At 39.7% G+C, this 18,926-nt stretch overlaps 1 protein-coding gene across 6 annotated transcripts in view; it reads right to left on the bottom strand.

Annotated features, from left to right (window-relative positions):
* The window catches only part of LOC309696861 (dedicator of cytokinesis protein 3-like), a 55,409-nt gene that overhangs the window by 3,026 nt on the left and 33,457 nt on the right, over positions 1-18,926 (bottom strand). The window contains exons 23-54 of one of the 6 annotated variants that reach the window (XM_082518331.1): positions 18,724-18,894; positions 18,408-18,470; positions 17,894-18,086; positions 17,609-17,736; positions 17,352-17,498; positions 17,145-17,243; positions 16,958-17,052; positions 16,689-16,764; positions 16,463-16,563; positions 16,310-16,368; positions 14,481-14,629; positions 14,283-14,368; positions 14,146-14,172; positions 13,958-14,053; positions 13,808-13,868; positions 13,609-13,702; positions 10,203-10,351; positions 7,850-7,936; positions 7,487-7,591; positions 6,070-6,211; positions 5,483-5,649; positions 3,251-3,337; positions 2,940-3,119; positions 2,748-2,831; positions 2,523-2,639; positions 2,278-2,420; positions 1,853-1,988; positions 1,527-1,608; positions 1,203-1,318; positions 1,007-1,091; positions 798-920; positions 564-646 (exon numbers count right to left, since the gene is read on the bottom strand). In XM_082518331.1, coding sequence (XP_082374457.1) covers positions 564-646; positions 798-920; positions 1,007-1,091; positions 1,203-1,318; positions 1,527-1,608; positions 1,853-1,988; positions 2,278-2,420; positions 2,523-2,639; positions 2,748-2,831; positions 2,940-3,119; positions 3,251-3,337; positions 5,483-5,649; positions 6,070-6,211; positions 7,487-7,591; positions 7,850-7,936; positions 10,203-10,351; positions 13,609-13,702; positions 13,808-13,868; positions 13,958-14,053; positions 14,146-14,172; positions 14,283-14,368; positions 14,481-14,629; positions 16,310-16,368; positions 16,463-16,563; positions 16,689-16,764; positions 16,958-17,052; positions 17,145-17,243; positions 17,352-17,498; positions 17,609-17,736; positions 17,894-18,086; positions 18,408-18,470; positions 18,724-18,894 — 3,531 coding nt within the window. The remainder of the gene's footprint in view (positions 1-563; positions 647-797; positions 921-1,006; positions 1,092-1,202; positions 1,319-1,526; positions 1,609-1,852; positions 1,989-2,277; positions 2,421-2,522; positions 2,640-2,747; positions 2,832-2,939; positions 3,120-3,250; positions 3,338-5,482; positions 5,650-6,069; positions 6,212-7,486; positions 7,592-7,849; positions 7,937-10,202; positions 10,352-13,608; positions 13,703-13,807; positions 13,869-13,957; positions 14,054-14,145; positions 14,173-14,282; positions 14,369-14,480; positions 14,630-16,309; positions 16,369-16,462; positions 16,564-16,688; positions 16,765-16,957; positions 17,053-17,144; positions 17,244-17,351; positions 17,499-17,608; positions 17,737-17,893; positions 18,087-18,407; positions 18,471-18,723; positions 18,895-18,926) is intronic. The other 5 variants (XM_082518332.1, XM_082518333.1, XM_082518334.1 and 2 more) reach the window with 5 other exon arrangements.

Genomic DNA, 18,926 nt, shown 5'->3' with positions numbered 1-18,926 from the left:
CTCTTGGGTGCTTTTTAGAGCTGTTGTCAAATTTCATCTTAATGGGGAAAAGAGTACAGATGATATCTAAAAGTGGATCGAGGATAGGAGAAACCTCAAATAATCAAAAGATCAAAATAAACAAAGTAAACATTTGCCAGTGTTGAAAGTCATGCGTCCTGAACAAAGCAGGTGTGGTAGCAGGGTGTGGTCTTTGGCTCAGATGCAGGGGAGGGGTGGAGTAGAAGGTTTAGAAGACCGTGCCAAGAGAGGCTGGCTGGAAACTGTCAGTCCTTATCTAATCATGTCTCTTCTACTTATGCAGTAGCGCACTGAGACTGAGGTGACTGCACAGAACTTGGTTTGGCAGCCAGAAATCTACAGCGGCTGGCGCCCTGAAAAAGCTCCGGCTCTGTCTGAAAAGACGGTGATAAAAGTGTGTAAATAATAAAGAAACCAAGCACACTAGTCACCATATCTGACAGTGTGTGCGTTAATGTCCCTAATGTGGCAGGGTTTTTGCTACAACAGGCAAATACAAAATTATAAATTCAAAGTGGATGATGTTTTTCTTAAGCTTGTACCTTTCGGAGGGAACGGACAGGCAGGGCAGGAGGAGGGTCGCTGTTCTGTTGGTGAAATGCATCACAGTGCATCAGGAAATGTCCTGTGAAGAGAAGTTCAAGTCAGGAAAAGGAATAAAAAAATAAAAGCCCACAAAGTCCAGATCATTATAGACAATGAGGAGTAGTACCCTAACCAAACAGATTCCCTGAAATCCTCGATAAGCATAACTGTGAAGTAAAATGAAACAGTACCTGGTGGGAAGGACCTGGGTGGGACAGGGGGCATTATTACCCCTCCGGTAGAAGCTGGCATGTAGGTCATCTGCTCCCTGTTCTCCCCATCCAGACTCCAGCTACTGGGAGTGTTGGGAAAGACTGAAAGGGAATACAAAAACTTTTTTTTAAGACAGCACAAACATCTTATGCACCAAAATAGCTAGTTTGCTGCTCATATATGTTACCTTTCTCTGGTAGCGTCATATGAACATCAGTACAAGGCTTACAGGGGCTAACTTGCTGAAGTAAGGCACGCTGCATGTGGTTGTTCTGGAAAAAATAAAATGAAGCAAAAGAACAAAATGAATCAGAAACACAGAAACAGAACACATTTTTGTTTGTATATTCATTCAGCATTACGGGACTGCAGATTTCCCCCACCTGCCCATTCTCTGCCATGTTGTAGTACATGGAGTTGTTGGCTCTCTCGCGATGAGACGGCAACAGAATCATCACTTCTCGGTTGTGTTTGGCCTTATCGGGTAAGGATGGAGAGCCTGGACAAAAGAAAAGACGCGCAAGTAAACGATTTCTATTTGCAAATAAGTAAGAGACAAAGATGTTTGTTGTCATAAAAGTGCAGAATTTTGCAGCCTTGTTACTTTCTAGTGTTGCTTATTTATGTGAGCATCTTATTACAGGATGGTTAGTATGGGTAATATACAGTAGTAACTATCAGATGTGACTTTCTGCTTTGTTCCTCACCTCTGGCACTTGAGGGGGCAGAGTTAATAATCTGGGAAGAGTTGGAGCGGATTGAGCTCAGGCTGGAGGACGAAGGGCTTGGCTGCAAAACAAAACTTTTATTTGTCTTTTGTGCTTTTGTACTCTGTAGAATAAACCAATGATTAATGCTGTGAAAAGAAAAGTTCGTCAAAACAATAACAATTAAGTGAAAGAGTTAGATTATAGTTTACATCCTCAAAAGATCGGATCTCATGTGAGTTGCACTCTGTAAAGAACGCAAATTATTACAAGCTGAAGCACATTCCCACCAGTATTTGTTCGTTTTTACGTCATCCAACTCCTACCTGCATGTGTAATGCCTCCTCAGGGTGCTCCCCCATCAGGCCGTCGGTCATGATGACGAGGTTTCCTGCCTCACTCGACGTGTGAGAGGACAGGGAGGAGGACGAGTGTCGGATCGAGCCCTGCAGGTTTAGAGGACTGCAGGACAGACATAACGGTTGAGATCACTGAAACATTTATCTCTGTGTTTGTTTAATCATTTTGCATTTTTATGCCTCTTTTACAGCCTGTACAGATTTATTTCAGAGGGCATTTGGTGTTAATTTCAAGAGTTTGGCTCATACTGCATTGTAGATTCACATCACGGTCATAACATAGCGCATAAATTCATACAGCTGCCCTGGGTATTGTTTTGAAGGTTTGGAAATTATGAGGCTAAAACACCAAATGAATCTCTAAGCTAGCTTAGAAGAGCACCACGACTGACCTGTGTCTGTGCATGAGCCGCACGCTCTCAGGGCTCATGTGGCTGTGGGAGGAGAGGATGCCTCTGGGAGAATTAACCCCTGGGCACCCCGCAGGTCCAAATCGATCCACGCCAGGCAGACCCTGCTGGGACCCAACCATATACTGCTCTGAATATTTACACTGCTCACGCATACACTTACTTATAAACTTAATGCACTGAAACACACTTGGCGTATAGTTTGAGTCACGTGTCACTCTACTCACGTGGTGTAAGCCTGTTCTCATCATGTGGAACTGGTCCACAAGCTTTTTGTGCAGAGGACGCATCTCTGGATGCACCAGTTTCTCGTGAACAGCCAGCCCTACTCCGAGAATGTGCACCTGATGATGAAATCAGAGGAATCAATAGTGACCTGAAGGTTTCATAACCATATGTTATGGTTAACATACAGTTAACGTATATTTTGAACTTTTTAAACCCAGCCTGACTTGTTCCTGCATTAGATCCTTCAGATGTGAGATCCTCTCTGTATCCTCTGGGTGACTGCTGATGTAGTCTTTATCAAAGAACGCCTGTGGTAGAGGGTGAGGCAAAAAATAAAGATCTCTCTCACAACGCCAATTCATCATTCATCATTTCTGCCATCCTCTCTCCCCTCTCCCTCAGCCCTACAGCAGTACCTCCTGATATCTGGCAATGCCTCCATTCACAGCAGCATCTATGACCCCATTGAGGCACATGCTGAGCGGGTTGATGTTCCCATGATGCTGCCTGTGCTGGTACTGGCTAATCAAAGTCCGCAGCTCCTGGGTCTTATTCTCCACCACGTAAATAGCGTTCTCCAGAGGGCTGACCTCCACCTTGAAATAAATACAGATATTTACTCTGAGCTTTGATGAAAGAGGAGATGGCCTTTAAATGTTAACAGAAAACTGGCCTTTAGGTAATGTGTACGATACAAGGTGAGTGAGAGAACGTTTGAGCTCCTTACCACTTCTCTCCTTTCGACCTCTGCCCAACGGGAGATACCAGGGAGAGGACGCAAGAGGATCAAGGTTGTTCTCTCAATCCACAGACTCTGTTAAACATGTGGACAAAGAAGCCATCTCATATTAGCCACATCTGCTAGACTAATATAAAAGAAAACCGAGTGGAGACCCGACAGTGTATAAGAGATACTGGGCTGGCAAACTATTCAGCACCGTGTTGTAGAGTACGATATAGGTCATTTCAGACTAGTGAGAATTCCTGTGTGGTGTGGTTCTGAATTTGGGTTACTGTGTCAGGACAAACAGCATCATACCTACAAGTCTCTTAAGCCCTGAAGGTTGTAGGGATTTGAGCATTGTTAGCATCGAGATAGAAATGGCAGGTAAAATAACAACAATAAAAACAACAGCAGCAAAAGTTAAACAACTGTATTAATTTACTGACTGTTAAAGTTATAATTTAAGGGAAATTGATTTCTTCTTTTCTTTTTATCTTACCTTATGTACATGTAGTATCCAGTATTACAGTACTCACAGTCAGAGTATTCTGGTTGTGTTATGCACATGTAAACATCTTATTTTGAGAAAACAGAATTTTGCAGTATAGAAAATACCTTCTTTAAATTCCTTTTTTGGTACAGATAGCCTCTTATAATCTGATACTGTTATGATCCTGTTTGGTGATAATAAGATCCCGAATGTTGTGTTTCAAACTTAGTTGAAATAAATCTGAAAGATTAAGTGAAATAAGATTAAGTGGTTAGTACTTTAAATATATCATGAAATTATTAACTTGATACAATGAATGCTTTTCACCACCTGTCAAGATGACTTTCTTCTTTTATTATTGTTGTATTAAGCCAATACATAGGCTGAACGGCCACTTTGTTAGGCACACATGCTAAAGTGTTCATTTAAGCAAAATGAGCTACTGAAGTTTAAACCGAGCATCAGGATGGGGGAGAAAGATGATTTAAGTGACTTTGTAATAGTCTTTGGTGCCAAATGGGTTGGCCTGACTATTTCAGAAACTGCCGATCTAAATATCAGACCATTATTCATCACTGACTTTTTTTTACCACGGCCTCTGTGCGCTGTTACATTTCGCTTCATCGTTTGATGGTGACATTTCGCCCTGGCTGGGAGTCAAAAAGGAACAGAGCAGCTATGGTTCAGAAAGTAAATAAGACTGGCGTGGGAAAAGACATTTCCAGCAGATACATTCAAACAGATTTTGAGGTTATTAAGAATTTATTTCCCAAATGTATGAAGAGAATTATATCCAAAGGAGCTGCTGGGTTTCAGCACATTTTAAACCGTTACTGTGTCACATGCTGCACTGAGTGATCTGAAAATGTTAAGAAGGAACCAAATTCATACATAAGATAGGCAGGCAGTTTCATCGTTGTATCATTTGCTGTATATCATTCAGGAAAGGCTATCATGTCAAGGTGGGTCAAAATCTCTGAGGTATGTTATTGAATTTATGCCACAAAGAATTAAAGCAGCTCTGAAGGCCTGGTACTAACGAGATGTACTTAATAAAGTGGCTGATGAGTGTATATTTATTTGTATCTATATATGTTATGTGCCTATAATTATTTCATGCTAGTGCAGTTTTGCTTTTCCTCTTCACGCATTATTCAATTTTGCAGTGATTACGACTGATGTGGTCACATTTTATTCAGTGACTGTTGCTACACAAGCGAGTCATATTTGAATGAAAACCTGATATTACAAACTCAATTTACTCCACACAGAAGAACTATTAAACCAGAATGTGTCTCAAATAATAATGCGGCAAATGTGACAATATTGACTTTAGCTGACCAGATTTAATACTAAAAATCTTATTAACACTTGGTTTAACTTTGTTGCAATTTTTTCTCATAGCTCATAATAAAGTAAATCTAATTATATTTATCTTCAATTACGTAGCAGAGAAATTTAAAGGCATTAAAGGGCTTTAAAGGCGTTATTGTCTAAGAGCTGTAGGCACTCCCCTGTGGCCACCTTAAGTGTTGCACTTGCTTACGTCACCTATACCTGCTTATGTCTCTTAAATGAAAAAATGTCTGCATAATTACACTGCAATTTCCACAGAGTTGGATCCGTTTCATTGTTTTATAATAGCGTTTTATAATAGCGTTACAGCCATATTCAGTATTTTCATGTAAAAAAAACTAAACAGTGAGTCAGAAATGGGCTGAGCTGGCACTGCGGGCTCAACGTACCCTGAACTCATTCTCGCGGTCCTTGGGCCCCTTGTGGAAAGGTCTGTCATAGTGGAAGCGGCTGACATTGTTTATGCGGTAGAAACTCTTGATCCTCTCAGGCACACGTTCCAGCTGAGGCACATCAGAAATGTCTGACACTGGAGTCACCGCATAGATCTGCAAGTCTAGAAGCCAAGTGTCAAGGAAGTGACAGACAAAGTCCGACATACATGCATATTCACTGAGGAGGAAGAGCAGAGGGGATGTTCAAAAGAAATACTTAGACAGAGCTTTAGTTTTTCCTGTGTGACCCTGGAAATCAACTTCAGTGTTTAGTTCAGTATTTAATCTGTAATAATCTCTAATAACAACACTCAAATGCTTAGCAGAGTAATCAAAAGCCAATAAAATGCACAACACGTGGAGCAATCGCTCTGCTTTTCAAGTCATTAAATCTACCAGGCAAAAATGCAAAATAAATCTGGTTACTGCTTTTCGAATGACTCAATGCAATATGAACATCTGCGGACTGATGTTGTAATGGTCTCTCACTCTAAAGAAAAAATAATGAAGTCGTTTTAGCCATAGTGAAACTGCCAGGATACACTGAGCGTCACTTTGCAGGATGGTGTCGTCTGGAATGTTTGGATGCTGCATGGCGATGGCTTGCGGAAATTCCCCCAGCATCCTTTGCTGAAAGTCCTCCAGCCGTTCATAGTCATACCCACGACAGACAAACTCCTTGTTCTGGAGAAAGAGAAAAGACATAAGACCGAAATGTTGCTGAGAATCTGCTGCAAATGATTCTCAGAGTTTAAGTGAGGCATTCCTCTGGACATTGCTTAATTCTTTCAAGTACTGTCTGATTTACTATTAAATTTAGGTGGTATTGCACAAATAAATTACATTTCAAGAAAGGGCGTATGGTTGGATTTCCAGTGCACTCGTCAGACTATAAATATATAATCTGAAGTTTGTAGAGTCAAACTGAATGGATAGATGCTTCATTTTATACATCAGTGACAAGTGGACTGAGAACGTCTTAATTTAAAGATTAAGAGGCTGAATACTTGTGTCCGTATAGTTTATGTGCAGCAGTAGATAGGCGACTAACTGAAAAGCATACAGTGGTTTTTCAGTTAGTGGACTATCTACTAACTAAAACCAAGCGCAGACCTAACTCTTTATAGCTACTGAACATTGAAGTAAGCAAATTACAAAATTAACCACATTTGTGGAAGAATGGGTTGTTCTAATGAACTCACTGAATTTGAGTGAGTGTGGTACAATAATAGGACGTCGCTGGTAAGACAAGTGAGTTTGTGAAATGCCTTCCTTCGTAGATATTCCCCAATAAACTGTAAGTGGAAGCATTTAGGAACCACAGCAACTCAGCAAAGTTGCAGGCAACATAGTGGGGTCACCAAGTGTGTAAAATTCACCAGTGCTCTGCTGAGCTCCACACCTCGTCTGGCATTGATATTAACACAAAAACTGTGCATGGGAGTTTCATGCATGGATTTCAAGCTCCTGTAGGTGTAATGAATGAGTAGCCCAATACTTATGGTCTTTGTAGTGTATGAAAGAAGTGACAGGGAGCAAAGTAATAGGACAGACAACTAAACAAGCCTCTGTAAAGCCCTCAGGAATGAGAGATTTAGGTGATAATTCTAGGATAATTTTCACAGTGTTCTTTAATACATTCACAAAAAAACAAACAAAACAAAACAAAAAGATTATAGCTACTTTAACTAAGGGTAACAGGCAAGGCAATGAGTGCAAATAAATCTGTTGTCAGAGGACCGCACTGGGCAGACTTACTTAGATTAGAAGAAATTAATGCATCACCCTAAAATCTGTCAGGATGGCCATGACATATTTGGTAGTAATGGTTGGTAAACAATCTTACTTTTTAACTTCTCATCTTGCACAGCCTACTGCAGTTAAAGCAATGGTGGAAGTGCACATCTGAACACATGGGCAGGATTATATCTGTGTCAGACTGGATTTGGAAAGTCCTACCCTGAGGAAGAAAGGAAACTTCCTGCCATAGAAGCCCATTCGAAAGAACTCCGGTTCAATCCTCTGCTGTTCAATGATGTTGTCATAGTATGCTGCCTCCATTTTCTGTCACCGAATGAAAAAAATGCAAAAGAGTCAAGATGAATAATCGAGCAATCACACACATTACTGAGCTGACTCCATTTTCTTGGGAGTGTGGGCGTGCACAGGTAATTAGGACATTGTGTTTGCCGCTGTGCACGCGTCACACCAAATAACAGAGCATGATGATAACGGAGGAAGCTGTCAACACTACCACCTTCTTCATCACAAAGGATGCTTGTTTGTTAATAAAAGCAGAAATGAGGAACATGCGGGACTTACCCGTATCCAGCTGAGGCTCTGATAATCATATAGAGTCTCATACTGGAAAGCTAGCTCCCGGCAAAGAGAGATTCCATATTCCCAGCACTGCAAAGTCATAAAATGAAGCTGAATGAGAATAAATCTTGATTTATCCTTAATAATCAAGAGAAATGTCATAACATTAAAAGTGTGTTTTGGGAAGGTTGTAGGTTATTAAGATTTTAAATGGAACAATTTCAGCATCTAAATTGTCAGATTAGTGCAAAGAGACCATTATGATTTCAGGTTTTCTTTTTCCTTTAATAATATTATTTTTTCCTTTTCTCCATATAAGAGAGTTAATTGGTATGTGTGATAGAACGTGTTGCTGAGTCTGCTATCTACTGGCAGTTTTACCTTACATTCATCATTTTTCATTACCAGCAGCAGGAGCAGCTTTACTGAGATCTACACTGAAAAAAATTATCTGGTGGATTAAAAGAAATATGAAAAAAAAAGTATGAGTATTAGTTTTATGCAGTAAAGTTAGGATTAGTCAACTCTTATTTTCTATGTTATTATTGCAAAACTGTATTCGGTTAATTGAACTTTTTTATGTTTTTCATTCATGTGAAGACTTTTGAGTCATCTCATGTTAGACAATTCAAATTGCAATGATGTAAAAGCTGAAACTCTTACCGGGAGAACTGAACTGCAGCAAACTGCATATAATTTTAAACCACTTCGCCAAACTCTATTAAATCTGCTTTTTTCCTCATCTATCATTTTTTTTATTTCTTCATTTAACCTGTCATATTATTCCCACTGTTTCTTCAATTTCCTAATCCTTGTTTTATTTGTGTTTTTTAAGCTATTTATTTAATTATAATCTATTTGCTTTGCAAAGCCCTTTCTATTATTGTGTTATTGTAATTATGCTATGAATGTTTAATAGATACAATTTGTTGCTGCTAAATAAACTAGCATTATTAGTCACATTTCTTTTCAGAGCGGTGTATGAAAGTGAAGGTGGTTAGCATAGTTTATTTTAAATGTGTTACAAAATACATTTAAAATGTGTTAAAATTGTGCTTAAACGAGAGGAAAAGACGAGCATAGTATTAAAGATCTAAAAACGTAACCTCGCTTAGCTGTTTTCTCTCTGATTCATACACAGTAGAAACATTTTTCTAAGTCTCATCATTTATTTCACAAGCTTTCCTTTAAACAGATACAGATTTCTGTTCGCCGTGTATGAACTGTAACAAATGCAGCAGCAGGTAAAGAACAGCTTCCCTTTTTAAACGAGAGCAGCAATAACACTGATTTAATGAAGGAGGCCACTTTTATTTCTTTCTCAGCTGCTCCCAGAGTCCAGAGGGCATTGTCCTCTCCAAAGCAGCAACACCAGTCAACTAATTCAATTTGGTGGATGAATACCAGCCAGGGAGGAATGATTCTGGGAAGCAAATCACATTTGAACAGAAATCTGACCCTCGCTGCTGCGTGCAAAGGCAGCATGTTTGTATTTGTATTATGATAGCCTGTGTTTACTTTAGCACAGAGAACTCTTAACTTAATTTAACTGGTTTTAGTTGCAATGATTTTCCACATATGATGATTGGGTTGCACAGTAAACAGTAAAAAGATGTAACAACTGAAGATTGCATAGAATAGTAGAACAGTAGCTCCACTACCCACCTAACACAGCATTAATGCTCTACAGAAATATTCATAAAGAGCCTATACTGGTAATAATAACACAATTACAGTTTAAAATGCTAATAAGTAATGAAATTACATTTTAAAGCTTTTATACAGCATGGTTTTACACTGCAGGGTTGGGTGAAGGGTTAGTGCTTCTTTCGCCCCTCTGAATTCTAGTTTAACAGAAGCATGCAGGACTAACTTATGAAAAATAAGAGGAGATATGCAATTACTGGGGCTGGCAAAAGATGTAAAACACACTAAAAACTTGGGAAAAACATTGAATAGAAGCACTACAAGACTCTGACTCACTCCCAGATTTAATGAGGGAGAAATCTGATTATACTTGGGAGCAGCTGCACTGCAGATGAGAACAGCCCTTTGAACAAAAAGCAAAAAAAAAAAGCTATAAAATTGAATGTCGCTTTCATTTATCTAAGTTGATTTAGCTTCAAATGTGACTTGTCCAGCACGACCTAGTAATATCAATCCATCACTATAAAGTTAACTCAGCCTTTACTTCATTTCCTCATTTGACTCGCTGCTGGAGGCTCCGCTGCAGTGCAGTCAGAGGTTAGCACAGGTCAGAAATTACAGGCCTTTAACATTTGCATGAAACACTGGATTTAAGTCAGCGGAAACAGGAGCAGGAGACAAAGGAAAGGTATAAAAAATATTCACTTGCCTTGCCCTTGTTGAAGTAGTGGAGGATTTTACGACTCAGGTTCTCTTTACGTTGCCATTCGCTCTGACAGGGATAGTGAAGAAAATCCCTTAGGGGCCGGTCCTCCCACTGTAACAGCTCCCAGTACAGCAGGAGGGTGAAGGCTGCCTCTGTTGTCAAGAGGGTATGAAAAAAAATTGAGATTACCTTCTATAAAAGTAAAAACCCAAAGGCTTTAGGCACAGTTACATTTTTTTGTCCAGTTTTTGTGAACAGATGATGTATGACATAAAACAGTCGGATGAACCTAAGCTCCCCTGATAATCATGGTTTTGTTTAAAAGCAGTCAGACTACAGGGAGCATCTGCACAGTTAACACCATATCAGACCTATAATATAGTTTTGACTGAAGCTGACTAATCATGGGCATGGATGTCATGGCAACTTTGGGATTTAATGGTTTCTTTGAATCATTCTTTTTTCCAGGGTTTACTAATTGCGCAGCATACAACATGTTTAATGAGTTTAAAAAAAACAAAACAAGAATTGTGTGCACAAGTTTGAATTCATTTTGTTTTTTGTTTTTTTGTTTTTTGTTTTTTTTTTCTAAATGACATCAGAACAGCAGTATGCGACATTACGTGATGGCAGAGCTTCAGTTCATCCTTTGTCATTTTTTTTTTTTTTTTTTTTCAAAAAAGTTTGAATTCATTTTGGATTTTCTCTAATTCAAGCAAGACCAAAAGTATATTCATAGGCTGAAATACACCTCTGCTAATATTTGGTAAATGTAATTCTAGTTGGACCCTTCTTCTTGGCAGAATGGCAGAGACCATTTAAATTGGTTGGCTTCCTGGCACAGATCTGGCTTTTAAGGGTAATCAATTAATTTTTTAGGAAGTTTAATGTTAGCCTGCTTTATCCATTCCAAAACCAATACTCATGTGTGTTTGGGATCATTGTCCTGTTGGAATAACCAATTATGTCCAAGTTGATTTGAGGTGAGGTTGCTATTTCATTCATTTTGTCTAATGTAACAGTACCACTGGCAGTAAAACAGCCTCAGAGCATGATGCCACCACAACCATGCTTGGCGTTGTAGTGTTCTTAGGTCTGAAGCCTCACCTTTACTTGTCCAAACATGTCTCTTGTCATTGTAGCCAATTGTAGCTTGTAGATTGGAGATCAATCTTTGTCTCAACTGACCATAAACCTTTTCTCTAGAAGGCGTTTGGCCTCTCCGTGTGGGCAGTTTCAGATTTCGGCTGCATATTGAATTGTTTAGTCGTGTCCAATAAGTCAATTGTGATCACTGAGGAGAAGTTAATAGGCCTCGGTCTTGTTGAGTTAAAAGACATCGTAGAATCTTCTGCATCACTTATTAAATAACTAAGTCTGTACATATATATATATATATATCTATATCTATCTCTCTCTCTCTCTCTCTCTATATATATATATATATATATATATATATATATATATATATACGTATACATATATATATATATATGTAGGCGAGTGGCTCCAGCAGGTCCCGGGAATAACATCGGAGATCTCTGTCCAGAAGAGCGCAGTCCTGGGAACAGCTAAGATACTGCGTAGGACCCTCAAGCTCCCAGGCCTCTGGTAGAGGACCCGAGCTTGAAGGATAAACCGCCCGCAGGGGCGTGCTGGGTGTTTTTATATATATATATATATATAAAAACACCCAGCACGCCCCTGTATTTATACAGCCAGTATTTATACTTTTTTAAGTATGAAATGAACAACTCTCTGTTTATTTTTCTGACCGTGAGGAGTATAAAAAATTTTTATTAAACTAAACAAATAGATAGTGAGTTGTCTCCACTATGGACTCTTTGTTAATTGTGAAAAAGTCAACACACTTTGGTAGGTGTAATGTCACATAAAGTACAACTGAAATTATTAGTTCAAAAAGATTTTCAGTTGTTACAATTTGCTGATTTTTGTCTTATGAAATGATAAACTAAGTTTCCTTGAGTTTCTGAGTGTTGGTTGGACTATTTGAATTTTCAACCAACACTAGACTTCCACTAAAATCCATTTTATGCTGATTATCCTTTGTGTCCAAAGAAGACTTTTTACATAATGAATGATTAATCTGGTAAACACATAAATTGGCAGATTAACTGATAATAAAAAAAAAAAGTAAGTGTTCCAGCACTACGAACCCACTGTACCCGCTGATCCCACCTTCTGAATTGAATCATATTTTGGAAAAAAAAAAGCAAAGTTTTTTAATGTTGGTTCTGATTCACACAATAACCACATGTGCAATCACACCCAACTCTGCTGGACACTTAAATGTGTTTTGGTCATTTTCCCAGCTGCCTGTTGTTTGTTTTACGTAAGCGGCAATGAATAAGATTGAATTCAATTAGTCACATTTGGCTACATTTATGCGCACACAATAACACCACTGCTGATAATGTGAGATAATGTGAGTAAAGCTTTACTCACACAAGCCATTTACACAGTAAGATTACGTGACAACTTCCCCTGATTTCTGCTTTATGTGACTAAAGTGACATTACCGCATCGTAAATGTACTGTAAAGCCCCTTCTTCTCCAAATAAAATGGATAAATGTGATATAAATCTCACATTTACAACTTACATAAAAAAGCTGGCTGTACAACCGCCATGCAATAGTTTGACTTCTTAATGTTAAGCTAACAGCACATAATTATCTCTACCTGATATTAAGCTATCTATTTAACCATGGGTGTCGTTACACTTGTGTGATGTCTCTGTTTTTAGCACACCATTAGTTTCTCTATTATCTTCTTCATCTGCAGCCCAACAAAGAATCCAGTCAGCTGTAGTGAAGTTTCCCCCAGTTTGAATAGGACGATCCCCGAGTGTCAGATGCTGAAAGCTGACTTACTGCAGCTACCTGCTCAATAGCTCATTCTTCTTAGGCAACAAAAAACCCCAACTATGTGAAGCAAAGCTAGTAAGTATGTAAAGTCTCATGTGCAGGAGTAATAAATCAACTGGAGCATGAAGGAGACGTCCATCAAAGGGTATGCACGTGTACACGCTCTCCTGAACATGAAGTCAAACTGAATTTCACCAGGAACAATTCACTTGTGTGTGTGGCTAAAAACTGTGGGGGTAGTGCTAGCAGGCTAATAACAACAGTCCACAAAGTTGCAAATTATGACTACACAGCAATAGCATCCTCCCTTCTGCTGCTTGCATCATTGTCCTGTGCAGTCATAAAACAGCAATATGAAAGGTCAGTATCTCAGACTGGCATAAAAGAGACTTTTTTGCACTCCAGTTGAATTAAAATCTGCACAGAGGCAAAGAGAGAAGGTCAAATCTTGCATTTTTTTGTTGCATTTATTTAATTCTCATGTGCAAACTCTAAAGGATATTCCATTAAATATCTCAGGTACCTGTGAAGTCCTCTGCTTGGAGATGCAGGTCACACAGCTTGTGGATATAACGGATGTACATGTCTTCTTTGTTGACCTCTGATTTGTAGAAGTTCTGATTTTCAAAATAAACACGAATGGTGAATTTGTCTCCCCAATTTTGAAAATATTAATATATGCTTTTATAAAATCCAGAATAAAAACTCATGAAACTTCTCACCATAAGATTGACAGAGCCACCAATTTTCTTGTTCTCCATCTCATCTCCTTTCATGCAGTCCCTATAAATATGACGTGTTTACTTCTTATTGCTCTGCGATTTATTATTAGAAAGCAACATAGTTAAGATGACAACTACATTTTAGCCTACCTGTAATCTAGTATTCGCTCAACAAGTCTTGTGACTGATGTGACAAATGAGATTCCTGTTTCTCTCCAGGTCTCCTGCTCAATCTTCTCCAGCAGGCTGCACAGAAAATACATTAAAGCATTTTTACCAAAGGCGATGAGCACAGAAATGCAACACATATGAATAAATATGTCTGCCAGTCCATTCACCTTGGATACGGACCAAACAGTTGGGTCCTCGGGTGACGACAAAACAAAAAAGAAGCGTGTTAGAAGGAAATACTAATAGAGTGGCATTATCCTGAATATCACTACACAGGCTCGCTAAACACGGGTTTGATGCTTACAACAGGCTGAAGAGCTCTCTGTGATTGTCATCGCCTTTCCCATCCGACACCATGCTGTCCAGCTTATCCATCAGCTCTGCCTCCACCTACACAAGCACAAACACATTCAGCCAAAAGATGTTATGTGACAAAGAGCCTGTCCATCGCTGCAAGCTAACAATGGGTTCATTTCATAGTGCAATGTCATAATTATGCTACCTGTTTGAAGTTTCCATTTTTCCTCTGCTCCCAATCCATCATGTCATGAAAAATTGGGATCATAATATTTCGAACCTCGGTCTGTGGAACCAGCGTAACACCAAGGAAGGGACCCATCATTCCTGGGATGAAGTGTGGCTTATTGTCTCCTGGATTAAGAAGATTCATACAGACAGACCAGTTTGTTTGCACTAATTTCATGGATATACGTAGTACTGTGAAAAGTCTTGAGCCACCTTTTATTTCTTTATACTTTGCTATGAAGTAGCCGAACTTATTTTACTTTTTTAAAGTGGTCTTGAGCAATAGTTCTCCAGGTTTTCTGAGGGTGTTTAATAGTTCTTCTTTGGGCATCAGCTGCTCTGTCATTCATGTTTTTTCCAGTCACTGTACTTGTACATTTTCAAAAAACATTCTGAGAAATCCCTTTTTTTTCTGGGTGGCATGGTGGTTAGCCTGGTTGCTTCCTAGCAAGGAGGTCCTGGGTTTAAATCTACCAATCACCTGCTGGATTTTGTGGAATTTGAATATTTCCCCTGTATCTGTGTGGGATCTCTCCTGGTACTTCGGCTTCCGCCCACAGTCCAAAGACATGTGGTTAGTGGGGTTACATTAATTGGTCATTGAATGGTTGTCTGTGTCTGTGTTATCCCTGCCACAGCCTGGTGACCTCTTCAAGGTGTACACAGCCTCTTACCCTATGTTAGCTAGCATAGGCTCCAGCAACCCCCCAACTCTAAATTGGATGCAGGGTTGCAGGGATGTAAACAGATGTTAAGTAACTTAACACTTGGTTTTTCAAGCATAAAAAAACATGCCTGATTCAAAGAATGAACCTCTGTTGTTTCTACACAACAACAACTTAGCATACAATCAGTTCTAAACTGTATTTTTATGCATGTTGTTGCTAGAAGCATGTCACAAAAACACACTTGTTCTAATTTCTTTTGTTAGCTACAAAAAATACCACAGTTTGATGGGCCTAAACTATATTGTTTTGCTAGCAAGGTGAATCCCAAAGAGCTATTAGCTGCAAACTTGGTATATGAGAAAATGGTGAGTTTTTTAGTGGAATTTGAGGAAATTGGTCAAGTGGAGGACACCTGACATCAATGCATCAGTGGCCACAAGTTTCATGGAGTGCTTAATCCAAATGAAACTTCTGGTTCAAATTGCTTTCAATATGTACAGAGGAGGTCAGGAGAAAGGTAGAACAGCAAGTGTCTACAGGCAATTCTAAAACACATGGAGAATCTGTCATGATTTGGGACCGCATTTCAGCTGGTGGTGCAGCCAGAAAAGTGCAGTCAAGTTTTATTCCACCACACAATACCATCTAAAATGCTTCTGATTGCCTTAGGCTTCATTTTTCAACTTGAAAATGATCCCAAACACACTGTCAATGAAGTAAAAGTGTACATTATCAGTCATGGACTGGCCTCCCCAGAGCCCTGACCTCAATATTACTGAAGCAGTGTGGGATCATCGTGACAAAGAATGGAACAAAAACCAGCCAACATCCAAAGAAGAGCTTTGAACGTCCTTCAAAAAGCCTGGAGAACTATTCTCAGGAGCTCAGGCTGTGCTGAAGAGTAAAGGTGGTCATACCAAATACTGCCTTTCAAGCACATTGTAACTATAAAACTCTGTTTTTGCCTTATAGTCACTATTTTTCATGGATTTTTGCACGTTTCAATAAGTCGTTCCACCCAATTCCCAGTTTTCCTATCAAAATAAACAGAAATGAGGAATGGCTTGAGAATTTTGTACAGTAGTGTAATTGTTAGTGATACATGTATGTGTCTGTGCTAAAAGTGGGCATCACAAACCTAATTTTTGCCACATGCTGAAGAGCTCATATGCCATCATAACTCTCATGTCACCATACCTACAAATAGAACAGCAAAAAGAGATCAAATGTCGAAAATGACATAATTAACACGATGCTTGGAAGAAAGCACACACAATTAAAAAACTCTTACTTATCTAGGACTTTCTTTCTCTTTGCAGGACCTAATGACTCCAGCTGCAGGCTGGGCTGGTTGATGTACAGCACAGTGAGGCTGAAAAAGGAGTTCCACACCTGACAGACAAAGAATTATAAACAAAAGTAAAGAAACGCAACACTGAATGACATTTAAATTGCGCTAGTTAGCTGCTGTGTGGCTTCATGGTGTAGTGAGCACTAGCTGCTCTCCTAACACGCACCTTGAAATCAAAATCTGCATCTGAGAAGTTCTTGTGCAGTGCCGGAGACAGAAACTGTGTTGTCACTACGATGATACTGCAGAAAGCAAACATTACCCTGTCAGCTTACAAAATGAGCTAGGTGCCAAAAATAGATGAAACATTTTGCAACACAAGCGTCACCTTCAGAGTAGGATTATCTGAAGAAAGCCTGATCTAATGGCTGGCTGTATTCCCTTACCATCTCTGGGACAAAGACTGCATGATAGAAATGGAAAAAGCAGACTCACTGACTGGTTAGGAGCCGCATGACACTCCAGTCACGGGGGAAGATAGTCAGTTTCATCAGATTGCGAAACACGCAGAAGATCTTCAACAGGAACTCCTGCAGAGGAATATATTAAGAAAGAGTATGCAGTTCTGAAATGTAGTAAATAGGCCACTGCACAAAGCTTTGAGACTCAGAGAGTTTCCCACCTTTAGTTCCTCCTTGCTGTGGAAGTTGTTGAGTAGATGGTGAAAATGGATCTCCGTCATCTGCCGGAGCAGGGACAGAAGACAGGAAACATACTCCCCCTGCATGCAAGAACATCGCAGGCACAGAAAGGTTAATGAAGAAAAAGATGAACTAAATGGAATTTATTTTTACTGTCCATCAAAGATGCCGCTTGCGCGACAGTTTACCGTTATCTCAGCAGTGCACTGGGGGCATCTTTGTCCTCTGGATGTCTCCACAGAGTGAGATTTGCTCATGATGGACAGAAGAGTTTGCAGCAGCACATCCAGTAAGCTCTCCACCATCATCTCCACCTCCTCCTGAACAGAAGACTCCTGAAAACAAAAACCAAAGGAGTAAACTGACGGATGCAGCGCAACTAAAAAACATTAGCATACAATACGTCAGTATGTGTTAAGTATGCACAGAGAACAGGGATCTGTACCATTGAGCTTGTCTTGATTATTGAAAAAATGCTGCCCAGGATCCCAGAACAAATGAGCAGCTCCCTCTGCTGGCGTAGATGCAGGTGGATGTGATGTAAAACCACTGGCAACAATATACTACGAGATTCTGGCAAAAGGGGAAAGAAAAGAAGGAAGCAAACTGAATATAAAACGAAAAACACACTTTACGCACATTAGATTTGCATGGGCTGAAACTGTCAGACCATGCTGTTCTGTCATCTTCAGAGAAAAACATTTTCTTAAAACCTTCACAATTGTCTCACCGGGGAAGAAAAAGAGGCGGCTCTCGACTGTGCGAGCAATAGACTGCAGCTTGACCACATCCATAGACTGGCCAATGTCCACTGTGCTGGGCATGCTCCCTAGGGTGCCCCTGACATATTCAGCTACCTCCTGAACAGTGAACATCTGTAGCAGCTCATCAAAGATATCAGGGAAGCTGTTCAACAGCGCTGCCTTGAGAGGGAAACAAAACACAGAGCTGCAATTAGTAGAATACATAGGGAACAAAAATTCAGTTTCAAAGATGCTACAAATAAACTGAAAGTCATAATACAAATGAATGAAAAGGCCTTTCTCCATGACATACACACATAAAATGAAAAAACAAATTAAGCCGAAACTCAAAGGAATCCAGCAAATGTGTTGATGCACAAAACGGTTTAGTTAATTTTATATTTACTCTCAAATTAAAACATCGAATCTTTCAGATCCAGGGTCAGGTTGTGCAGCATCTGCTGCATTGTGGAACAAACACAAGGGGGCGCTGTCACTTACTGAGGAGGACGAGAGCCCAGGAGCATGAACACAGAGAGGCATGCAGCTGATGAAAGCCCTAGACTGTCCAAAAATCAAGCCAAGGAGGGCTCAACAGTGGCAGTGAAGGATGGAAGCATCAATCAAAAAAACACAACAAATAAAAGTCACAGAAATAAAAGAAGTTAACAAACTCAAGCAATGAAATATGAATGCAAACTGAGAGTGAATAAAACTGAAAATTACAAAAAAAAATTATAACAAAAGATAAAAATGGCTGGTGAGCAGGTGACATAAGGGGGATTTTGAGAGTAGTTTGAAGCGTGAAGCGTCTGACCTGTGTGAACACCAGATTCTCTGAGCTGCGGCTATCCAGACTCAGGACAAAGCGGATCGACTGGAAAAGCTCTTGGATGCTGGCTCGGAACTGCTCCTCCTCCATCCCACAGGTGGCTCTTGAGTACAGGATACGAGACTGGACGATGAACTTGAACAGATACTCTAACGCCTGAGTTGATTGTTGGGGAGATGTAGATAGGG

The sequence above is a fragment of the Aulonocara stuartgranti genome, assembly GCF_965226115.1.
Source record: "Aulonocara stuartgranti genome assembly, chromosome: 20".
NCBI classification, from domain to species: domain Eukaryota; kingdom Metazoa; phylum Chordata; class Actinopteri; order Cichliformes; family Cichlidae; genus Aulonocara; species Aulonocara stuartgranti.
Note: the sequence above shows the minus strand (reverse complement) of the source record. Positions and strands in the feature narration are given on the sequence as shown.